At 41.7% G+C, this 20,742-nt stretch overlaps 1 protein-coding gene across 1 annotated transcript in view; it reads right to left on the bottom strand.

The window, feature by feature from the left end:
* Nucleotides 1-11,818: 11,818 nt before the first annotated feature.
* KCNH8 (potassium voltage-gated channel subfamily H member 8) overlaps nucleotides 11,819-20,742 on the bottom strand; it is a 215,474-nt gene continuing 206,550 nt past the window's right edge. The window contains exon 16 of the mRNA XM_058657087.1: nucleotides 11,819-12,523. Coding sequence (XP_058513070.1) covers nucleotides 11,819-12,523 — 705 coding nt within the window. The remainder of the gene's footprint in view (nucleotides 12,524-20,742) is intronic.

The following is a 20,742-nucleotide window of genomic DNA, read 5'->3' as shown; positions in this document are numbered from 1 at the left end:
CATTGCATATGTAACCTTATTTCATCAATTTAAAAGTCAATATAAAGGATGGTGCCTGAAAAGTTTAATTCAATAGTCAAGTAAGACAGGCTCGGCTTCAAGCTCATAAAATGGTTGCAGATGATCCCTCTGCCATCTTTTGGCTGGTGGCCTCACTTCCTTGCAGGGTGATGGCTGGAGGAGGCTTTTGGCTCATTGCCTTGGGGTGCCTTCCATTGCAGGAAGTCAAGGAGAAGATCTTGGCAGAAACAGCAAAAAGTCTTCTGTGATCTAATTGAGCAGGTGGTATCACATTACTTTTTTTCATATCCCACTTCTAAGAAACAAATCTCTAGGTCCAGGCCACATGCAAAGGCTGGGGATTTGATACAGGCATGAGCATTAGGGGACAGGGACCATTGGGGATTGGTCAGAAGCTGCTTACCACTCTTACCCACCTACAAGCCATTATTGTAGGAACAAGAGTCCATTAGGATGATTCAATACTAATATGGATAGCTAGTTAGAAAATCTGAAGTGTCCTTAGTGCTATCAAAAATCCTTTCTGTAAATAAAAAAAATTAGCTGTTTGTTCCTCAAATGAATCACTGAGTGGCTAACACTTTCTGCGTTTATTTAGGGCAACAGAAAAGCAACTGCACTGAAGCCTTCCTCCCACTATGGCCTCTGATGTGGCTTTCTCCTTGAAAAATCTGCTTCCGTGCAGGCACAAAATGAGTAATGCAAAAGCTACGATCTCTTGACACATGATTTTCAAAGTATATTTACACTGTGTGTGGGTCAACAACCTTGATATTTGGCAGAAGTCTGAGCTGATAAGGGTAATATTTTATCACACGTTTAAGCCAATATTCTTGTGTTAATGATTCAACTTAGAGAATATGGATGCCCGGAGGACCAGGCAGAAGATGGAAACAGAAGTGAGATGAGGGAAATAAAAGGATTTCTTTAAGGCTCTGACTTCATAAATAATAGAGTTGGTTTAAAAAAAAACTCCAGGATCACCAAACCTAAGAATTTAGGGCCTTAATAAAAAATTCATGGTTATCTCGAAACAGTCCAAATAGGACAAAAAGAGTCACATTTAACTTGTGCCTGCTTTAATCACTCGCTGGAAAGTGTCTGCCGGTCTTGGTGTTTGTGAAGGCCTTTTCATGTTGTTGTGGACACAGGAATAGAAGCCTTTGTGTGCATCTGTCCTATTTACCACCAACTGGGTAGGCTTGAGCTATTGACTTTGGTCAATTCAAAAACTTCAAGGTTTTTTGAAAAGGTGCCCTTTGCTTAAGCTTCCATATCTTGAGGATAATGTTATGTATTTAGATTATTTACTTGCTTAATAGGCAGTGCTCTAAGCTATTCAAATCCTCGAAGGTCCTTCCAAAAGGACCACATGAAGAAAAGAAGCTAATCAGGGGAAGAGATGATATGGAACATACTGACTGGAGACTCTCATTGTCTTCGGACACCTGTTTGGAACATACGTAATGCATGGCCTCAAGTCCTCCTTTCATATTGCCTCTGCCCGCATTACTGATACGTGGTCTGGGTTTTTAAAGTCATTTTAGTTAATGGTTGTAAGTAATTGTGTTATGTTATGCAAAGCCTTATTGTGATAGCCTTTTATTAATCCTTTTATTAAGTCATTTTCTACATTGGATCATTCACTTTTTTGGATATTTCATTTTTTGAAAGAAAATCTTCTATTTGCTGGCTCACTCCCCAAATGGTTGTAATTGCCAAGTCTGGGTAAGGTCAAGCCAGGATCTGTGAACTCTATCCGGAGTGGATAGCAGGAACCGAGGTTCTTGGCTGTCACCTACCACCTGCTTAGGAGAGTTAGCAGGGCACCGGCTTGGAAACAGAATAGCTAGTAATCTAATATGGGATGCTGGAAGTGTTGTAGGTGGCTTCTTAACCCACTTTACCACAATGTAACTCCCAGTCACTGACATACATGCAGTAGCCATTTTGCCTGCAGCTCTGCATGAATTGTTGATGAATAGAAGTTTATTGAAAGACTTTGGTGGCCTTAGGTCTGCAGCATGAAGAGTCATATGAACAGTAAGCACAGAATGAGGATATGATGTAGAATTAAGAGCAAAGATGCTGTACCCAGTACAACTGGATTTAAGTTTGGCTTATATACTTAGTAGTATAGTTTTGGGTGTATTTTTAGTTTCTTTAATCCTTAGTTTTCTTAGCTATGAAGTGAATGTAATAGTGACTGTCTCACAGAATTATTGTTAGGACAAAAGGAATTGATGCATAAAGCATGAGCATAGTCTTGGTTACCCCACAGATAATCATTAAGTACCAGCGATGGTCATTTTCCTCCAGTTTCATCTTCATAGCCAATCTTGCTTCAGTAACCTCATTGATAATCTTATTATGTGTTTAGATAACATAATAGGCTTATCAAGACCCTAAAAATGAAGCACACTGAGGGATTATACAAATGTATCTATATGCTAATAAGATTTGCTTAGGACACAGTTAAATACAAATTCATAGGCATCCGTGAATGTCTTACAGAGATTCAGCAACGCTGTGGAGTTGTACAGAGTAGCATCTTTGCACCCAGAGATTATAAAAAAAAATGCTTCCCATTTTCTGTAGGAATCCACACAGTTCCTCATCCTTATTTGTGATAAACAGATTAAAGTATATTTTAGGTGCAGTAGCCTAGTGGCTGAGGTCCTCATCTTGCATGCACCAGGATCCCATATAGCCACAGGTTCTAATCCTGATAGCCCCGCTTCCCATCCATGCTTGGAAAGTGAACCAGTGGATGGAAGATCTCAGTCTTTCCTCCTCTCTATATATCTGACTTTCTAATAAAAAAAAATCTTTTTTAAAAAAGTGTATTTTATGGCGTTGTGCAGAGAAAAGGAGCCTAAGTACTGCAAGTACCTGGCAGATAGCCATAGAAGTCAACTCATTTTGATATAAAAAGAAGAGGAAAGGCATGTGGAAAGGAAACCATGGAAGAATGTTGAACACAGAAGCCCATTTATGGAAACCCAGTAGTACCACACACATCTTGCCAGAGCTGTGCCCATCGGGCATGGTTAAGGTGGGCATACTCCTCATTCTAGCACATTGCTTTCTGGCTTACTGCTGTCTCTTGCTACAGTTGCTGTGCTGTGCTGCACATTGGAAACAGGGTGAAATAGTTGGTCTAAAATCATTCCCAGCATCAGAGGAAGTAAGAACACAATGGTGGTTCTAGAGGCTAGGTTTATTCAAGTTGTACGAGGTGGGACATCAGACATTTGACTAGTTACTACCTAGTTTTTAATTTTTTTAGGGTAGATAATCACTTTCTCTGCTTCTATAGGCTGTTTGAATTTTCTTTACATCTTCACTGTCAATGTGACAATGGAATTTTCCTGTAGCTTTTAAAAGTCTCCTTTTTCTAACGAGAAAGCCTTAGAAGTCACTTTCCAATTTAATTCACTATATGACCCTGTCGGTGGGTTTGATCAATAGTCATTATTTTTCACTTTGCTAACATTCCCTTCAAAATGTGACACCTATACAGTGTGCTTTGGGAAAGTATGTTCCCACCCACAATCACCTGTTGTCTTTTTGGTTTCCATGCCTCTCAGGCTATCCTGGTAATGCACCCATTGGAATGCCTAAAAAACCTCATGAAGCAGTAAGAAAGGAAGACATATTGACATCAGAAGACCCCAAGACAATCTGTTTCTATGTTAAGAGATAGAAATGATTATGGACAGCAATAGTAATTGCAGGGAAATAATGAATTTATAGCCAGGAGAAGATTCATCGGTCAAGAGATTAATTCAACTTAGTAGGAAGGTTAATTAACTGGAGGAGTACATGATAAAGACATCTCAAGGAGATATTTTAATTGACAGTTGTAACGCTAGTGAAGAGGATCAAGACATAAAATTGTGCCAAAATGGAAGATTCTAACCTGGTGTTTGGAGTTCCATTGAATTAAGCCTCTGTGAGATGGAGAAATGCAGTTCCCAAAAGGCTGTAAGAGGAGAGGCTTTATGGTAACCTATCCACCTTGTGCCCAGAGTATATTCTTCACATTCCCCATTGCTTATAGAAATTTGCTGAAAACGAAAAGTAGGTTAGAGCTTGAATACTGTACAGGTTAAGATGAACTTGTAATAACACTTTTGACCAACTGTAGAAGAATTGGTTCCCATGAAAAAATTTCAGGTCACAAAAGTAGATGCTTAAGAATATGGAAGTTAACTCCTTAAGTTTATACACAAAAGACAAACTGTCAGGAAAATCATATGTTAAAGTTAACCTGTAAAATTTTACAAATTTTTTGTAAGTTTTTACAAAAAATACAAATTTTAACAATTTGTAAAAATAAATGAGATTTTAATTTTACCTGTTCATTTATCAGCAGAAATTTTGAATGTTTCTGAATCAAAAAAATTCATTTAGAAATTGAGTTCCACAATGATCTGATTCCAGAACCAGACAAGGACACTTGACGTATATAGATGCAAAAATATGTTCAATGAAATATACATGAAGATGTTCTCTTGACGGAGAAGAGGAATAGCACTCACCAAAACCAATGGCGAATGTGAGGAATATCCTAGTAAAGTAACTGAAGATGCATCTTCTGGGTATTTTTCCTTTGCGCCAGTAGAGGGTGGTGGACAGACACCAGAGTAAGGGCTTTTCACACGCTGCTTTTTGGTTGGCACCAGGGGTTGGGGTCGAGGGGCAGCAGTAGTGTGCTGTACACGGCTCACTGTTGCTTACCCTCAGTTGGTAACTAGAAGCAGTTCCGGTCCCCCTGCATGCCAGCAGGCTCGGTGTTTGTGTTTCCCTTCCCTCTAGTGGAGTCTGATGTGAATGTCTAATTACAGGTGTTGCTGCAGCCACTGGTTAGGAAACTTTGTTGAACTACTGTTCGAGAGGTATTACTGACTCTGAAGGTGTAACAATGTCACCTAGGAGTTTATTGCCCATTACTCATTCTTTTTTTTTCTTAAAGATTTATTTTATTTTTATTACAAAGTCAGATATACTGAGAGGAGGAGAAAGAGAGGAAGTGGAGCTGCCGGGATTAGAACCAGCGGCCATATGGGATCGAGGCGAGGACCTTAGCCACCAGGCCATACTGCCGAGCCCTCCATTACTCATTCTTAGGTGTCACTAAAACTAGGTCATAATATTTGAAGCTGGGACCAGGAATTTTTTTTTTAATTAATTTTCCAAATGTACCCAATGCATGCATCTAAATGTATGGTAGCTGGAACCCACCCACTTGAGCCATCATTGTCTTAGAGGAGTGGTATTGGCAGGAAGCTGGAATCACATGCCAGAGTCTGCAGTTAAATCCATGCGCTGTGGGGAGTAGGTGTCACATTGCTGGGTCAAGCGCGACTCTCAGGAATTTCTTTTAGAAAAGATACGCTGATTCTAGTGGATAGTGTCAAAAACCAGTGTCCATGTCAGGGTTTCTAGAAGTGCAGCATGTACACAGATTACCTAGAAATTTTATTAACATTCAGATCACGATTCGATAGCTCTGGGATAGCGTCTAGAATTTGGCAAGCCTCCGGGTGAAACTGCTGTTGCTCCATGGATCACACTTTTAAAAACACAAGTGTCAGAAACCCTGTTTCTTTCATGCCTGTGCTGTAGATGGTTTCTACACAAGAAACCCTGGAATGTACCATACAGTCCCAGGCTGGGGGCTCATACACCTTTTGGGTTTTGGGAGACAAAGGCAACCATCTGATGTTTATTCCATGGGCTGCTTGATTATAGCAGCAGGAGCTTGTGTGATGCATGTTGAGCAACAGGTTGCCATGGCAACTTTCAGGCCACTGTAGCTTGGACATCACTGACAGTCATAGCAGGGGGCCTTGGCTGTGAGGCTGCCGCAGGTTGGAGGGGGTTCTGTGCTCCTTGCAAGGTGCACCTGAGGGTCTCCCCTTGCTTGGCAGCATCTCCTGTGAGCACTCATGCTGAGTTTAGGAACTGCACCCCCTCAGGGAAGAATACAGCTGCCAGAGTTCAGGGGCCTCAAGAACATAAATTTACCACTGAAAGAGCTGAAGGGGATAGCGTTCTCTTTACCTTAGAGGGCATTTTTAAACCAAAATGTTCCTTTCAGAGTATTCAATACAATGGATCTTTTGCAAAAATGAAAAGCATAGACACAAAAGTCTCACTTTCTCCCACTTTATTCTTTGTTGTAATTAAATATATCACAGATAAACATTCTTTGTCAAGATAATTGTAAAGAAAAATCCAAATACAACCCAGAGGCTTAGTTCAGCAACAATCTACTTTTAATTTCTTCTCTCCCAAGGCGAAAAAACCTAGGCCAGAGGAAGCAGTCTGAGAAAGCCTTGTTCTGTCCTTAGGACACTTTCTGCTCTCTCAATTGTTTTTTTTTTTTTTTTTCAAGCACACGCTGCTGATTTAATCTGCTACAGTGGCAGGTGGGCATGCATGACCTCTGCCTCACTGGGTTGCCCTCATGTCTCGTATGCACTTTTTATTCAGGGCTCTATTGAGGGACACAAGCCAAGGAACCTGTTTTCTCATGTTGCAAGCTTCAGGCAGTGACTTCGCTTTCCCTCTCTAGTGAGAGCTACTCATTTCATGGGCTATTACAGGGAATTTCTGAAGGCCTGTGTATGAAGTGGCAGATACTGTATCAGCTCTCCTTCTGGTCAGAGGAACTCTGGGCAAGAGGACAAGGCCATGTGCCTTGGTGAAAGTTCTGAGGCTTTTAGCTGGTAATGTGTAGGTGTTGTAGGTTTAGGTGGTGGGTGTGATATCTATGAGTGATTTCTAAAACAGAAAATTTACATTCACTCCATGGAGAAAAATGACATGTATTTATGAAATATATATTAGTAAGCTTCCTGAGTTTTTCTGTAACTGTAAAGAATTTTAAAATTAAACTTTAGAGCCTGGCATGGTAGCCTAGTGGCTAAAATTCTTGCCTTGCATGTAGCGGCATCCCATATGGGCACTGGTTTGTATCCCACCCTGCTGCTCCACTTCCCATCCATCAGCCTGCTTGAGGCCTGGGGAAGCAGCTCCTGGCTTCAGATAGTTCCAGCTATAGTAGTCACTTGAGTGAACCAGTGGATGGAAGATCTGTCTCTCCTGTCTCTGTAAATCTGCTTTTCCAATAAAAATCCTTAATTTTAAACTTCAGTGATTAAAGTCATACAAATCAGAACATATCTGGGTTGGGGCTAAGGTAGCTGGGTACAGAGAACTCTTTTTTTTAAAGGCATTACTATTTCTCGTGTTAATTCTATGATGAATACACAATCAGTGATACAGAATGAGAGTGGGATTAAGACCTCTGTCAAAAAGATGCCAAAGGATGGAGACGAGGGGAAAATGATGGGCAGGTAGACAGGCAGAGGATGGAGGAAGAGACAGCAGAGAATATGAGCAGAGGAGACGGTGGAGAAAAAGGCAGAGGAAGGGGAGGGAGGAGCAGTGATAAAAGGGGAGGGCAGGGAAATGAGATGACATTTGCTTAGCATTCCTTAGATGTCAGGCTGTGTGCCTTCACATAGATTACCTCATTGAATCTTACAAAGGTTCCACAGATTCACGTAGTAAGCCTTAGTTTCTAGATGAAGAGAGGTTCATAGGGTTCAATATCCTGCCTGAGAACAAGGAAGATGTAGAAGGAAGCCAGCACAATTGTGTGCCCCCGCATCCCTCCTAATGAGAGTATAAACAGGAGGCAATGGAAAGCCGTTTGGACCAGTCTTTGTGCTGTGCTTGCACTGAGACTGTAGCTTCAGGTATGACAGTGATCTGAAAGATTACCTCTGGAATAGTTACAGGCTTTCATAGGAAAAGCAATGTCTTAAAAGGATGGCCTCAGAAAATAAACATTTTTAAAGGATTGTTTAGAAAATAAACCTTATGTTTTATGATGCAGACTTAGCAAGAAGTCTTCAGAACAGGCTGTCTCCAGTGTACTGGATAAGACCATGATCTTGATCTCCATGGTCTTACCTCCAAAAAGGGGCCTTTTATCCCAATTGTAACCCTCTAACAGAATAGCTGTTTTGCTTTTCACATGCAAGTGATTTCTTCCTATATAGGAGGAATTGACCAATCTGTGAGACTTCAAAAAGTATTTGCATATTTTCCCTTCTTCCAGAAAGTCCAAATGGAACAAGAAAGATGTGCGTAGCAGGCACTCAATCCTTCGGGGCCGAAGTCATTGAATGCTTGTTCAAAGCTCCCTTGGATAACACTGTTCTAGCACTTTCATGGAAAGAATTCATTGGTGTATTAGGAGCTATGCAGAAACAATACTACAGAGACGTGCTTAAGGGATTTGAGCTGGTTCATCTTCCAACAGAACCAACTTCTCATTATGTAGGGGATGCTTGCATGTCTTTCTTATTTTCTGGAACATGTGTGCTAGAGTCATTTGCAGCACAGCCCCTAGCTCAGTGGTTGGAGACACTTTTTGAATAAGCTCTTCCAAAAATTCATCTGGATTAAAGTCAAGGGCTATTTCGTGGTTAATCCAGCCTCTCTCTTTTACAGTCAGATTCAGGAATCAGGACTTTATTTTTTAAAATGAATTTACTTTAAGTCATAGTTACAGAGAAGCATGAGGAGATTGTCCATCCGCTGGCTTACTCCCCAGATGTTCGCACTGGTCACAGATAGGTGAGATTGAAGCCGTGAGCTACGCGTTTCTTCCAGGTCTTCCATGTGGGTAATTAGAGGCCCAGATACTTAGGCCATGTTCTATTCTTTTTTCCTAAGACATCAGCAGGAAACTGGATTGGAAGTGGAGCAGCTGGACATGAACAGGTGCCCAAATGGGATTGTGGCATTGTAGATGCCATAATGTGGGTCCCAGGACTTTAACAGGACTTATTAAAGCCGTCTATAAATTAAGACTCAACTTTATACTTCTATAGATTTGAGATCAATATAGTACGATCATTGGTGTGCTTAAACAGCCCAGGAAGTTAATTAAGTTATGTATTTTACCTTTTAAATGTACATACATCCCATCATTGTAATGGAGGCATTCTGGTAATTCTATAACCAAAGCACAGTCCTTCTGTGAAGTACTATTCTGTCAGATGCTGAGTGCTTGATCTAATAGGGATAAACAACAAATTCAATTTGTAAATGTCTTTAATGAACAAAAATTTGGCCTCATATTGAATTAATATAAAGTTTTATATAACCTGATTCTGTTTATTAGAACTGCATAGAAGACTTTGTTCTGAAAATCATTTTAAGAAAACATACTTGACCCAGAAATCAGATACTTTGGTTGCATTTACATTTCTGTCTTGCTTTTTCAGTACAGGCTGGGTAGGGGAGGAACATGTATCCAAACCTTATCCCTGATGCGAAACTTCTGAGATTTGCATAACAGTAATGCTTAGAAATTCAAACATCTAGGGGAAGTTGGAATTCTCACTTCTTAGAATAATGTGCAATCTGCATAAACAAAATATCATCCTGGGCTTCTTGGATATGAAAGAGTTCTGTTTGTCAGACGAGAGCGCGTGGGAAGGTTAATCAGGTGGGTGTTCTCCATTTTGTCATGTACCCACTCATTCTTGTCCATTGCAACTCCACATGTCACGAACTTGGTTCCTATGCCAGGACCATCCAGAGAAAGCCACTGCTCGGTAAAATGCAGGCATATTTCCAGTCATTCCACTGGGATGCCCCTCAAATCCAAAGCTCTTAACTAGTTTATCATAAATTTTGGTGTATTAAAACAAATTTTTATATTTTTTAAAAAGCCACTTTACTCACAGAAATTTAAAAGGCAACAAGGATGGACTTGGCCATGAAGGGAGGTTATTGTGATGTTAGATTTATCACTTAAAGTAACATTAATTAGGTAAGTTTCAACAATATGTGTCCTTGCTGCTTGTTTGTGAAATAGGGATCATAATGATGAGTAACTGGGCTAACTATTAGCACTACTGGATGATAATATCAAGAAGTGTAAAACATTCATTCTTAAACATCTGTTGATATAGTCTGTACTCAAGAACCAGAATGCCGGCTGTTATGACCAGTGTCCATAATCATAGTGCGAATTTGCCAGGTGGACATATTTGGATTAATATCCATCCATTCCTCTGGGATGATGTTAAAATCACTACATATAACTACACACACACACACACACACACACACACACACACACATATATGCCTATGACTCAGTTTTCCCTTGGAAGAAGGGATAGACTGGATTTTGGCGAAAGGACAATAGTAGGGACTTTTTCTGAGTGGATGTGTTGCTTAAGTACCTACAGTGGCTTTTCTTGCTGATCTAGCCAGTTTTAGGGTGCAAGATTTCCACAGTATCAGAAGGCATGGTCATTTGTATGTTTTTAGTGATATGATGATGATTCTTTGGAGTGAACTTCAGAATGTGGACTCGCTAACTCTTCTAGGAAAGTCTCACACAACTGGGTTCTATTGTAAAATCAAATTCAAGTGAAGGTGTTAAATCATTGCCAAAGCCAGCATCTGGACTGCCCCGTGATGTGAGATACAAAGAGTGCTACAGATCTAGACTGGGTCAGCGTCCTAGTTGTATGACCTCTGGAGATTTTTTTTGTTCAGTCATATCTACATGAAAGCGACTGTACAGCATGGTGGACAGCATGATAGAACGGATGGCAACACTGCATACAGAGGATCAAGTTGTGACCCAAGGTGAGACAATTTCCCTGCCGCCAGTCACAACTCAGAAATCTTGGAAAGGCTCGCTGGTCACAACTTCTCTAAAAAATGTTGGAAGGATACAGCCAAGGGTTTGAGCTCAGTGCGTCTCAAGGTAGGTGTGATCTTATAATACCACAGCTTGAGCAACCAGGATATGAAGACTGGAGGAGAGAGGCCTCTGCAGGCACAGAGGCAGCAGCATTAATTCAGGTCATTGTTAGCAGGGACTGGAAGGAATCCTCTTTACCACTATGCCAAAGCTCATGTAGTTGGCACTCAGCCTGTGTTTTTATGTCATTAATAAAATATGACTAATTTTTTATTCCAGGAGGATGAGGATACATTGGTTGCAAACTGCATGCAGATAAAAGGGGAAGGGTTCCTTTTGAAACTACATCCTCTTAATTTTACCTACTATACATAACAGTAGTGCATTTCTTCTTGAAACAGCAAGCTTTTTTCCAAAATGAAAACATTCATTTCTTTATAAATATTTTAAATACATATTTCATACCAAGGATATAAAAATAGCCTCTTTTTTTGATAAATAAAGACATTTTTCATTTACATGGCAAATAACGTGCGAACAGCTAAGCACTGGTGACCAGAGCTATTGAATTGATTGTCTGAGATGACATGCCATAATTGTCCGTTTGCCTTCTCCAACAGGAAAGCAGATGTGCAGGAGCTATGCATTCCCAAGGCCAACAGTGCTGTGGACATTGTTCAGGAATGACGAGCAGGCACTCAAGAAAAAACCTTTGTTGCACCTCACAAAAGCCACCTAGGACACAACTAGTGCAGATTGTCTGTGACTTCCAGTCGTTTAGACCCATGGGGTCTTTGGGCCTTTACCGAAGTCTGTCAAACAAACCAGTAAGTTAACACCTGAACATAAGTAGGTTCCTATTATACTTCTAGGATCTAGAAATTGCTTGCTACGGTAAGGGTGTGGTTGTGCCTTTCCCTGGTTCCCTCGCCTCTCTTCTGAGGAGTTCTAACTTTGCTTAGTCCTCGATGTCTACCAAAGGCAAATAAGACAAACTAAAGCAATCATGCAGTGGAGGGTTTGAACTTGGGAGCTGTGTATTCTGATATCATACGTTTATGGCTTTATCATCTTTTGCTTCTGCTGTGCTTGTAATGACTTCCAGGGGGAAGTTCTCCAAGGGTTTGGTAGAGATGGATGCCATTCCTTCTCGGTCCCAGGATCTTGGTAAGTTTTCCAGACTGAGGGAGCCAACAACTCCCTGACCGAAACTGCCTTCCTCTGATGTGCTTGGGAGGACCAGGTGCAAGGACGCTTGTGAAGAGGAGCAGACAGAGGATGAGAGAGTGGCCGAGATGGACTGCAGGGGTGTCAGTGTTGTGTCTGAATGTGGAGAGAGGCACCTTAAAAATTGCAAATGACCTTCTTGTACAACCTGGTAGTGGGAAGGTGAATACTCAAGGTTTGGAGAATGACAGAGTTCACTGTCTGCAGGATTTGGCCCGTGAGCTCCAGTTTGTTGGGGGCTGCTTCCCGAAGAAGAGGGTTCCACACCCCAAATGTCTGAGGTGACATTGCCATCGCAAAGTTGTGCTTGGGGATAAGCAGCTCCAGCTGCTTGCAAGTGCAGGCAAGGCTGGTGTGCACTCCAGCTCATTCTGGCCTGCAAGCTCTCCCTGGAGGAGCACACAGTGGTGGCATGTAGAGAGCAACGCTGGGATGGTTGCTGGGGCGACAGAACATTTTCCAGAAGTTGCATCACATTCTTCATATCTTTACCTAACTGGGAGACTTCCTGAGTCAATGTTGTTACCTGTGTGGATGAAGCAAAACAAAAAGCCATGGGTTAACGCCACTCGGGAATGCTAGATTTCGGAGCAGGAAACTAAGAAGTAAGATACTGTAAATAAGTATCTCCCAAAAAGGTGTTCAACTCCAAATGCAACCAAGAACAAGTCGGGGATGGGGATGGTAGATCTAAAGTCATCCTCGTTTCCGAGGATCCTGCAGAGGCGTACACGGGCTGGGACGTCTAATGAGCAGTTTTGGAATCCTTTCATGCAATTAAAGGCATAGATCCAGTTTCGCTTCCTTTGAGGGGACAGGCTTCACAGCTGTGCATGGAAGTCAGTAGCCACCTTGAAACAGTGTGGAGTGGAAGATACTCTAAAGTCCTCAGCCTGTGGAATATCACTGTCTTTCTAGTGTGAATACTTAGTGCATGACAGTTCTTCCTTCTGTCCTTTTCTGATTGAGGTACATGCTTTTCCAGGTTGGAGACAAAGTGGCCTTCAGGGATGGTGTGGGTGCTAAACAATCACACCGGATTGGTTGTGCAGAATTTATTTTCCTGACAGTCACATGAAGCTTTGAACATGGAAAACCTCCAGAAGACTGAATTTTGGCTAAAACCTAGCTTTTCTGAAATCTTTGGATTCATCAAAATGAGAAAAATTTATGTCAGAAGGCAGGAAACACAGACGTTTTCAAGTCTTTTGCTACTTTCCCAACAAACAATGTTGTAATGTTTTTCCTTCATTGCAATAATATTTTGTATTTTCTTAAGATTTTTAATTTGTTTTTGAAAGGGAGAGAGGGGAGACAAAGATTCCATCTACTTGTTAACTCCTCAGGCGACAACTGGGGAGGTATAACTGGGTCTGGGCCCAGGCAAAGCCAGGAGCCCAGAAATCAATCGGGGTTTTCACATGGGTGGCATGTGCCCAAACACTTGGGCCATATTGTGCTGTCTTCTCAGAAAAATTAGTGGGCTGTTCAGAAGGGTGGAATAGTTTGGACTTGAAGCAGATTACTGATATGAGATTCTGGTGTAACAAGCAGTGGCTTAACTCACTTTACTGCAGTGCTGGCACCCAAATTTTGGATTTTCTAAAGGACATTTTTATGACTTCATTTTTCTTTCAAGAACCACAAAACTCCAAGCAGAAGGTGCTGTATCTATTGGTGAAATACCACAATCATAGAAGAGCAGTGGGTTTGGGCCAGTATTCTGGAGTAGTGGATAAAGTCACCATGTATGGCATCCAGGCCTTGGGGTTGGGGGCAGCTTGCAGCTCCCTGCAGTGTGGAAGTTGTGGGGGGTACCCCTGCTGGGCCGGATCCAATGCTGGGGACTCCGGCCAAAGCACTGCTGAAAGGCAGCGACTGAGTCCTTGGCTTTCTCCAGGCCCAAGAGAGCTTCCCCTCAGGCTCTTACCCCAGTTGGTCTTCATGAGGCGGGGATACTATGGCACAGCATCGAAGGCAAAGGCTGAGACAGCCCCTACAGGTGAGTGCAAGAACCAGGATATGGAGCAACCCAGACCAGGCCAGAGGAAGATACCCACTATCATACATATGGCAGGGGTGGGGGGCAGACCAGGCTGAACCTGTTCACATCAACTGCTGGCGAATCCAAGCACCAGCATAGAGTGAGGCCAGTTTCGGTTGCAACACATACCAATGCACATTAAGGAATGCCAAGGTGATGTGAGCTGTGCTAGATGTTGCCACGCCCAAACAGCACACATGAGAACTGGGGAGGGGGGCGGAGGAGGCAAAGCAGGCAGGGGAATGTGGGCTCCCCTGCTGGACAACCACTGGAGAGCACAACTCCCACAACTCCCACTGGAGAGCATGAGTTGGGATGGGGTTAGACTAGACCAGGCAGAGCTACAACACCCGTGGGCCTCATGTGAGTTAGATTGAGGAAGGGCAAGATTGGGCTGACTGTTCCGATTGGTGCAAGCATTTGGGTGAGGGTTTCTTGGGCTTTGCCACATCAGATGGCAGAGGCTGGCACTGGGGGCCAATTCTGTTAAATGCCAGAATCACCTGGAGAGTGCATAATCCAGAAGTTGGAGTGGCCTAGTAGGGAGATAGTGGGCACCTCCCTCTTGGGTAACCACTGCCACTGGATAGCATGAAAACCAGGACGGGGCAGAGGTAGCTAGATGGAAAGGCACCTGCCGGTATGTGAGTTGGATAGTAGGTTGGTTGGGTTGAACTAGGCTTCAGTGCCCATTGACAAGTACGAGAGCTAAATGGGATGTGGGACAGACTGGCATGCATGGAACCAGGGTAGGGGGCAGGCCTGGTGGTGATTATGGAGAGTCGCCCCAACTAGGCTGCAGCTCCCACTGGTTTGCGTGAAGACCAAGTATGAAGTGGGTAGGAGCGAGCTGGACTACAACACCCATTGGTTCACATGGAAGACAGGTCTGGAAACAAAACTGACCCAGCAACTGCAACGACCAGCATGTGCATAAGCTGATTGGGGTGACGGACTGTGCCAGACTCTGTACTGGCAAATTCGCACAAGAATCAGGTTTGGGATCATCTCAGATGAAGTTTCTTTGGAAATCCCTCCAATTGAACTGCTGATCTTAGAACCCCAACCATGAAGAGACTATGTCAGCCAGTGGATTCTGAGGTTTCATTGCGATTGAAATGGTGAGATTGGCAGCAATTCAGACCTGTTGAACTATGAAAACTGCTTGAGCAGGACCGTTGGAGCATGCCTCACATTGGGTACCTGTGATGGGTGGGAGGCTGGGTGGGGTTTTTCCCTTTGTTTCTCCCCTGACCCCAGATACAGGGGAAAAAATTAGTGTGAAAACAATGGTATTGCCCACTTTCCTTGACCCTTTGTACCCTAATCAACTAAGGTCATTTTAAAAAATGTAAATTATTAAAAAGTCACCATGTCAAGGTGGAGGAACCCACCATGGGGGGAGGGCGGGGGGGGGGGGGGAGAATCCCAGATTCTATGTAATTACAACACAATGTAATTAATGAATAAATTTAATAAAAAGTCACCATGTATGGTGGGCACTGGTTCACATCCTGGCTGTTCAACTTCTGAGCCAGCTCCCTGCTGTAGGTCTGGAAAAGTGGTGGAAAGCAGCTCAAATGTTTGGGCCTTTGTCATCCACTTGGATGAAGCTCTTGACTTCCACCTGGCCCAGACCTGGCTATTGCAGCCATCTGGGGAGTGAATCGGCAAGTGTAGACCTGTCTCACTCTCGCTTATCCTTGCTCTTGGTTTCTCCTTGTAACAATAGAGTGCCTTGGGATTGAGGAGTTGCTCAACATTATACAGAAGCCAAAATTACTGTTTTTGTATTTAAGTACACACACCTAATTTATCTCATTTCCATTAATTTCACTTCCTATGAAAGTAGTTTGAAACTAATTCTCCCCAGAAGGTCCACGGGGAAGTAGCTCTGTTTCAAAACCAGACATTTAAGAAACCAGAAGGAAGTATTTCCATCGTTCAGCCAACCAACCAGTAACACCTGCCCTGAAACTGCCAGGCCAAAACTTCCTGCTGGCAAGGAACTCTTGTTGGCTTGGGCCAAATTCTTGTCAACAGATCAAACTTCTAGAGACAACAAGAAGTTTCTTAGCCTCCTATTGATACGTTTTTTATCAAGAAATATTTTTGGTAATTTATACATGTTTATGAGGTAAGCCTGAAATTTGTAATAAATCCAGATAATTAGCCTTTCCTATTTCTTAAAAATTTCCTATTTTCTTTGTGTTGAGAATCTTCAAAATCATGTTGTCTTGCTCTTCCGAAAACAAGTGAGTTGTGACTGCAATTACCCCACTGTACTCTGTGACTCTGGAACTTCTTCCTCCTGTGTTGCTGTGTGTTACTACCAGTCCAACCTCCATCTTCTCATGCTTTACTATCCTAAGTCCCTAAGCACCTCCATTTTTTGATCTTTTTCTATGAAAACAGCCTTCTAAGTTCCACAGATGTGCAAGAATCTGCAGTAGTTGTCTTCCTGTGCCTGTCAGCTATACATTTAAGAGGTAAAATAGTGGATCTAAGAATGATCCAGTGTGACTTGAAATTTTCACTACAGGTTGTCAGTTTCATTACTGGCCAAGTCTCAATTCTAAAATGTAAGGGTCACACTTGTGTCATTAGCACAGCATCTTTGCCTCGCAGACACCCCTAAGGTTTCCCTCTTCAATTATTGGTGGATCTACCAAAATTTCAGAAGTGAAATATTTCACTGAGTTGATTGAGAAGACATAGGTACAGTTAGTTCTTCTGGTTTGTCCTGCTTAATTCCTATAGCAAACTGGCCAGGGCTACCCTAACTCACCCCTGAACAAGATGCTTTCGTTTTGTCTTTTAGTGAGGACTGAATCAAGACATAGTCTGACAGATGATTTCAAATTTAGGCACGCTAAGAATTGTGTTACCCAAAAATGTTTGGCCACCATTATGTGTTTCCCGTTTGGATCTACAAACAGTGTTAAGATAGGCAGGAGTACGTTATTATTTCCCAACATGGAAAATGAGGACAAGCCCAAACGGGAAATGACTTTTTTAACATCACTTATTTCATGAATGACAGTCCTTAGTTTAGAATTTAGGGCTTTCTAAATTTGATTCTCCTTCTGTTAAGGAGACACTACTCAAGAGAGTGGATAGAGATTCTCTAATGTGGCTAGAATTGGTCAAGAGTACAATGCCACAAAGCAGTAGAAACTGTAGAAGCTGTGGTGGTAGTTCTGCAAAATGAAGTAAACAGTGGCTTCTTTAAAAGAATTAAGTGCAATGAAAGCTTGTTTCTCCAAATTAAAAATTGCCACAGGGTAAAACCTGGAACCACAGACCTGTTGACAGTCCCAATGAACTATTTTTAGCTCTCAGAACATTTTCATGGCAATCATTTGACATCTAACTTTTATTGTGCATTTGCCGTAGCTTTCAGGCCTGGAATTTTGGGAATCCAGGAATGTAAGCAAACACAAACATTTCCTGCGAACAAATTGCTACCCTAGTGTAAACTAAAAGTAGCAAAGAACTCAAACTAGGCTTTCTTCAGCTCTGGGGGCTAAGATTCAAGTTATGTTAAAGACTTCCGTCAGAATGGCTGTGAGGACACACCCTTGGGCCTCATTACCGTTACAGGATGGAATTAATCCATGTTAGTCAAGGAACTGTTCCCTTTACAAGGACAAAGCCAGCTGTCACCGGGAGAGATGGCAGCTCCTGGAGGTGGAGACATTGTGGCACTGAAGGAGACAATAAAGTGTTAGAGAATGCAGTAAAATTTTCCAGCACTTCTGTTTACCGCTGCTTGCCAGGCTGCCAACAAAACCCATTCTAAAACAGGAAAGAATTTGGAGGTAATCAAATGTAAGATGCACTGAACGAATGCAGTGTCTCTACTCTGTGGGGGTGGAGAGCTTAAAGGCTTGTCCCTGTTGTCTGCTGTAAGAAGAGAGGCTCCTGCTAAAAAGGTTGCTGGGAATATCTGATGAATAACTGTCCACTTAGCTAAACACCTTCAAAATACAACCTGAAACTAGAGTGCTGCCCAGTCAATACAAACCATTCTGATGAAATGAAAAAACAAATTCCTCAAATAAATGCTCCTGGTACTCAAAAAACACAATCTCTTTCTGAGGTATCAAAAGATCTTCCACAAGCCCCCTCTCATTTTTGAAAATGTTACTTCCATTTGTTTGGGATATATCCCAAATACCTCATGAGAGAGAGAGAGGGATGGGGAGGGGGAAGTAGCTCCTTTGTCCCCTAGATCCCTGCCCAAATGGCTGCAGTATCTGGTGCTGCACCAGCACCAGGTCGAGAAAAAAGCCAGGAAATTTGAATATTGTCTCACCTCCCACATGCAGGGCTGGGACCTAAGCACTATAGCCATCATTTGCTGCTTTCCCAGGTGCACTAGCTGAAAGATGTGTTGGAAACAAGAGCTGGAACTTGAAACTGCACTCAGAGACCTGATGAGCACATCCCAAGCGGTGGTTTAACACTGCATTCCAAACTTGTTCCTATTCCCTTCCCTCTTTGTTTTAAAGGACTCTGTTCTACATTTCTTCCTTGCACACCAACAGAATGGGAACAGTGAGCTGTGACTCTCACTGCTCTGGCGCCTCTCTTTTCTGCTCCTTTCCACCCAGTAAGTTGTTCTCTCCAAGGTTCTACTAATTGATTTCCTCAGCAAAGCTTTTGGTTTGTTTATTTTGTATCAAAATTCACAGACCAGTTTTAACCTTTAACTAACTTGTATCACACAAGATTGTTCTCAACTGGGACAATGTGTCTGGAGGAAGGAACTTTTATTTCAGTATTTCATGTACACAGGTTTACATTCATCCTGTATCTTGGATGCAGACATGAATGTAAGGCTTGCCATTTGGAGTCTGTTTTGGTTTACATATTACCTTCAACTTTAATTTATGCACAAATATCTTGGGCAGGCAAAACTTTCTGCTATAAAATTATATTGGACAATCTGTATCTGGACTTGTTTATTCCAAGTATAGGTAACAGTTTTATGGCTGTCAATGTTATTACAATTCAATTTCTTAAACTGACATCTTAAAAGTCACCTTGTTTTCAGCAAGAGGTACCATTTTCACTATGAAGAATCCCCTTTTATTCTATTTGCTTTACAATTGTAGACATGGCCTCTATTGGCCAAGCCTTCTGTGATCCTTCCCTTATGGCTTTATCATTTGTAAACTTTATGTCCATGGGTAGTTACAATACACTGGGAAACTTGCCCTATTCCAGATTCCAAGAGCCCATTATGAATGCTACGAGACAAATTCTGTAAAGTTATTCATATGTGTTTACAAACTGAATTTGTCAAACTTCTTGCATTCTGGTTGCTACTCTTACCTGCGGCATACTCATAAAGACAGATTAATAAGAAAACATACAATAATCCTTTTCTTATTAATCTGTGGCTCCTTTATTTTTTGTCATTCTCCTTTGCTTCATCTCCTCCTGCATATCCATTTGTGGATAAAAATCCACCAGTCTGAAATTTAAAACTGTTGGCAAAACTTGTTCATCACCATCTGCATAACCAATTGTTCACATCCAAGATTTCTCTACACTTCCCGAAGTTCCAACTGTGAGAAAAACATAGTGATGAAAACAACATTTGTGTTTCCAAGTGTTTCAGTTTTCTACCCTAAAATTTGGAGCACCTAAAGATTCTTCTCTCTTCCATTCAAAAATATCATTACCTTAGCAAGTTTAATGTGGCGTATTTGGCACCAATCTCCTTAAGGATGGAGACACCTGTCAGACCATGAACTTGCCAACTGACCATAATAAACAATGCACTGACCTTTCCATATTTCTAAAAAGGGAATCAACAACTAACACATTTTTAAATTTCTGCCACATCCAAGTTAACTATAAAATTGCTATTGCTGCCCTAACTCCTGAGGTCAGATTGATGAGCTGTATTGATGTAATGGTATTTCTCATCATCCTTCACATCATATTGTTGTGAGAAATAAATAATACAAAATTTTTAAATGTTAGTACCATGTAAGTGGTATTTTCAAAATCCCAGGTGACTGGAATTGATAATACCATAGAGGCATTAAGCTTAGTGGGGAACTTCTGCATGATAGGATACACTGAGCACAAAGAAATGCGTGCCATGGTTATAACTCTTCCTTTGCTTCAGCAAGGAAAAATAAGCCATCCTAATGATTTAACATAATAAATCTGAAAATAAAGCATCTCTAACATTTAGTATTATTTTGTGTGGATGCTTGCAGTAGCAAAGAGTAACAGCTATAACTGCAAAATCATGGCAGCTATTAAGATCCTGAATGTCCAGGCCAAAGTCTGGGTAACCAATGTAGGTTGGACTGAGAATTCTCTATATGAGACAACAGATGGTATTGACCAGAATTTAATACAGAGAAATGTAGGACTTGCTGCGAGGTGTTGGTCCTTTCTGGTCTGTGCACTATAGCTCAGTGTAATCTATAAGTATTAACATATGAGTAACATATGAGCAATTTGCTACTCGTTCTTGAGTTTTTGCTGAATTTCTTAGTTTGGATTTTTGTTGGTTTCAAATCCACTTAAATAACCCGGTTTCACTAATCTCTCCTGAAAACACTGCAAAATATTCAAGGAAGAGTCATTACCAGCAACTGAGGCTATATCATATGATCTTCAGTGTCTTGTGGAAATTTTCACCACTTAATAATGGGTGATTTAAAGTTATTAAT

This window comes from Ochotona princeps, chromosome 30 (genome assembly GCF_030435755.1).
Source record: "Ochotona princeps isolate mOchPri1 chromosome 30, mOchPri1.hap1, whole genome shotgun sequence".
NCBI classification, from domain to species: domain Eukaryota; kingdom Metazoa; phylum Chordata; class Mammalia; order Lagomorpha; family Ochotonidae; genus Ochotona; species Ochotona princeps.
Note: the sequence above shows the minus strand (reverse complement) of the source record. Positions and strands in the feature narration are given on the sequence as shown.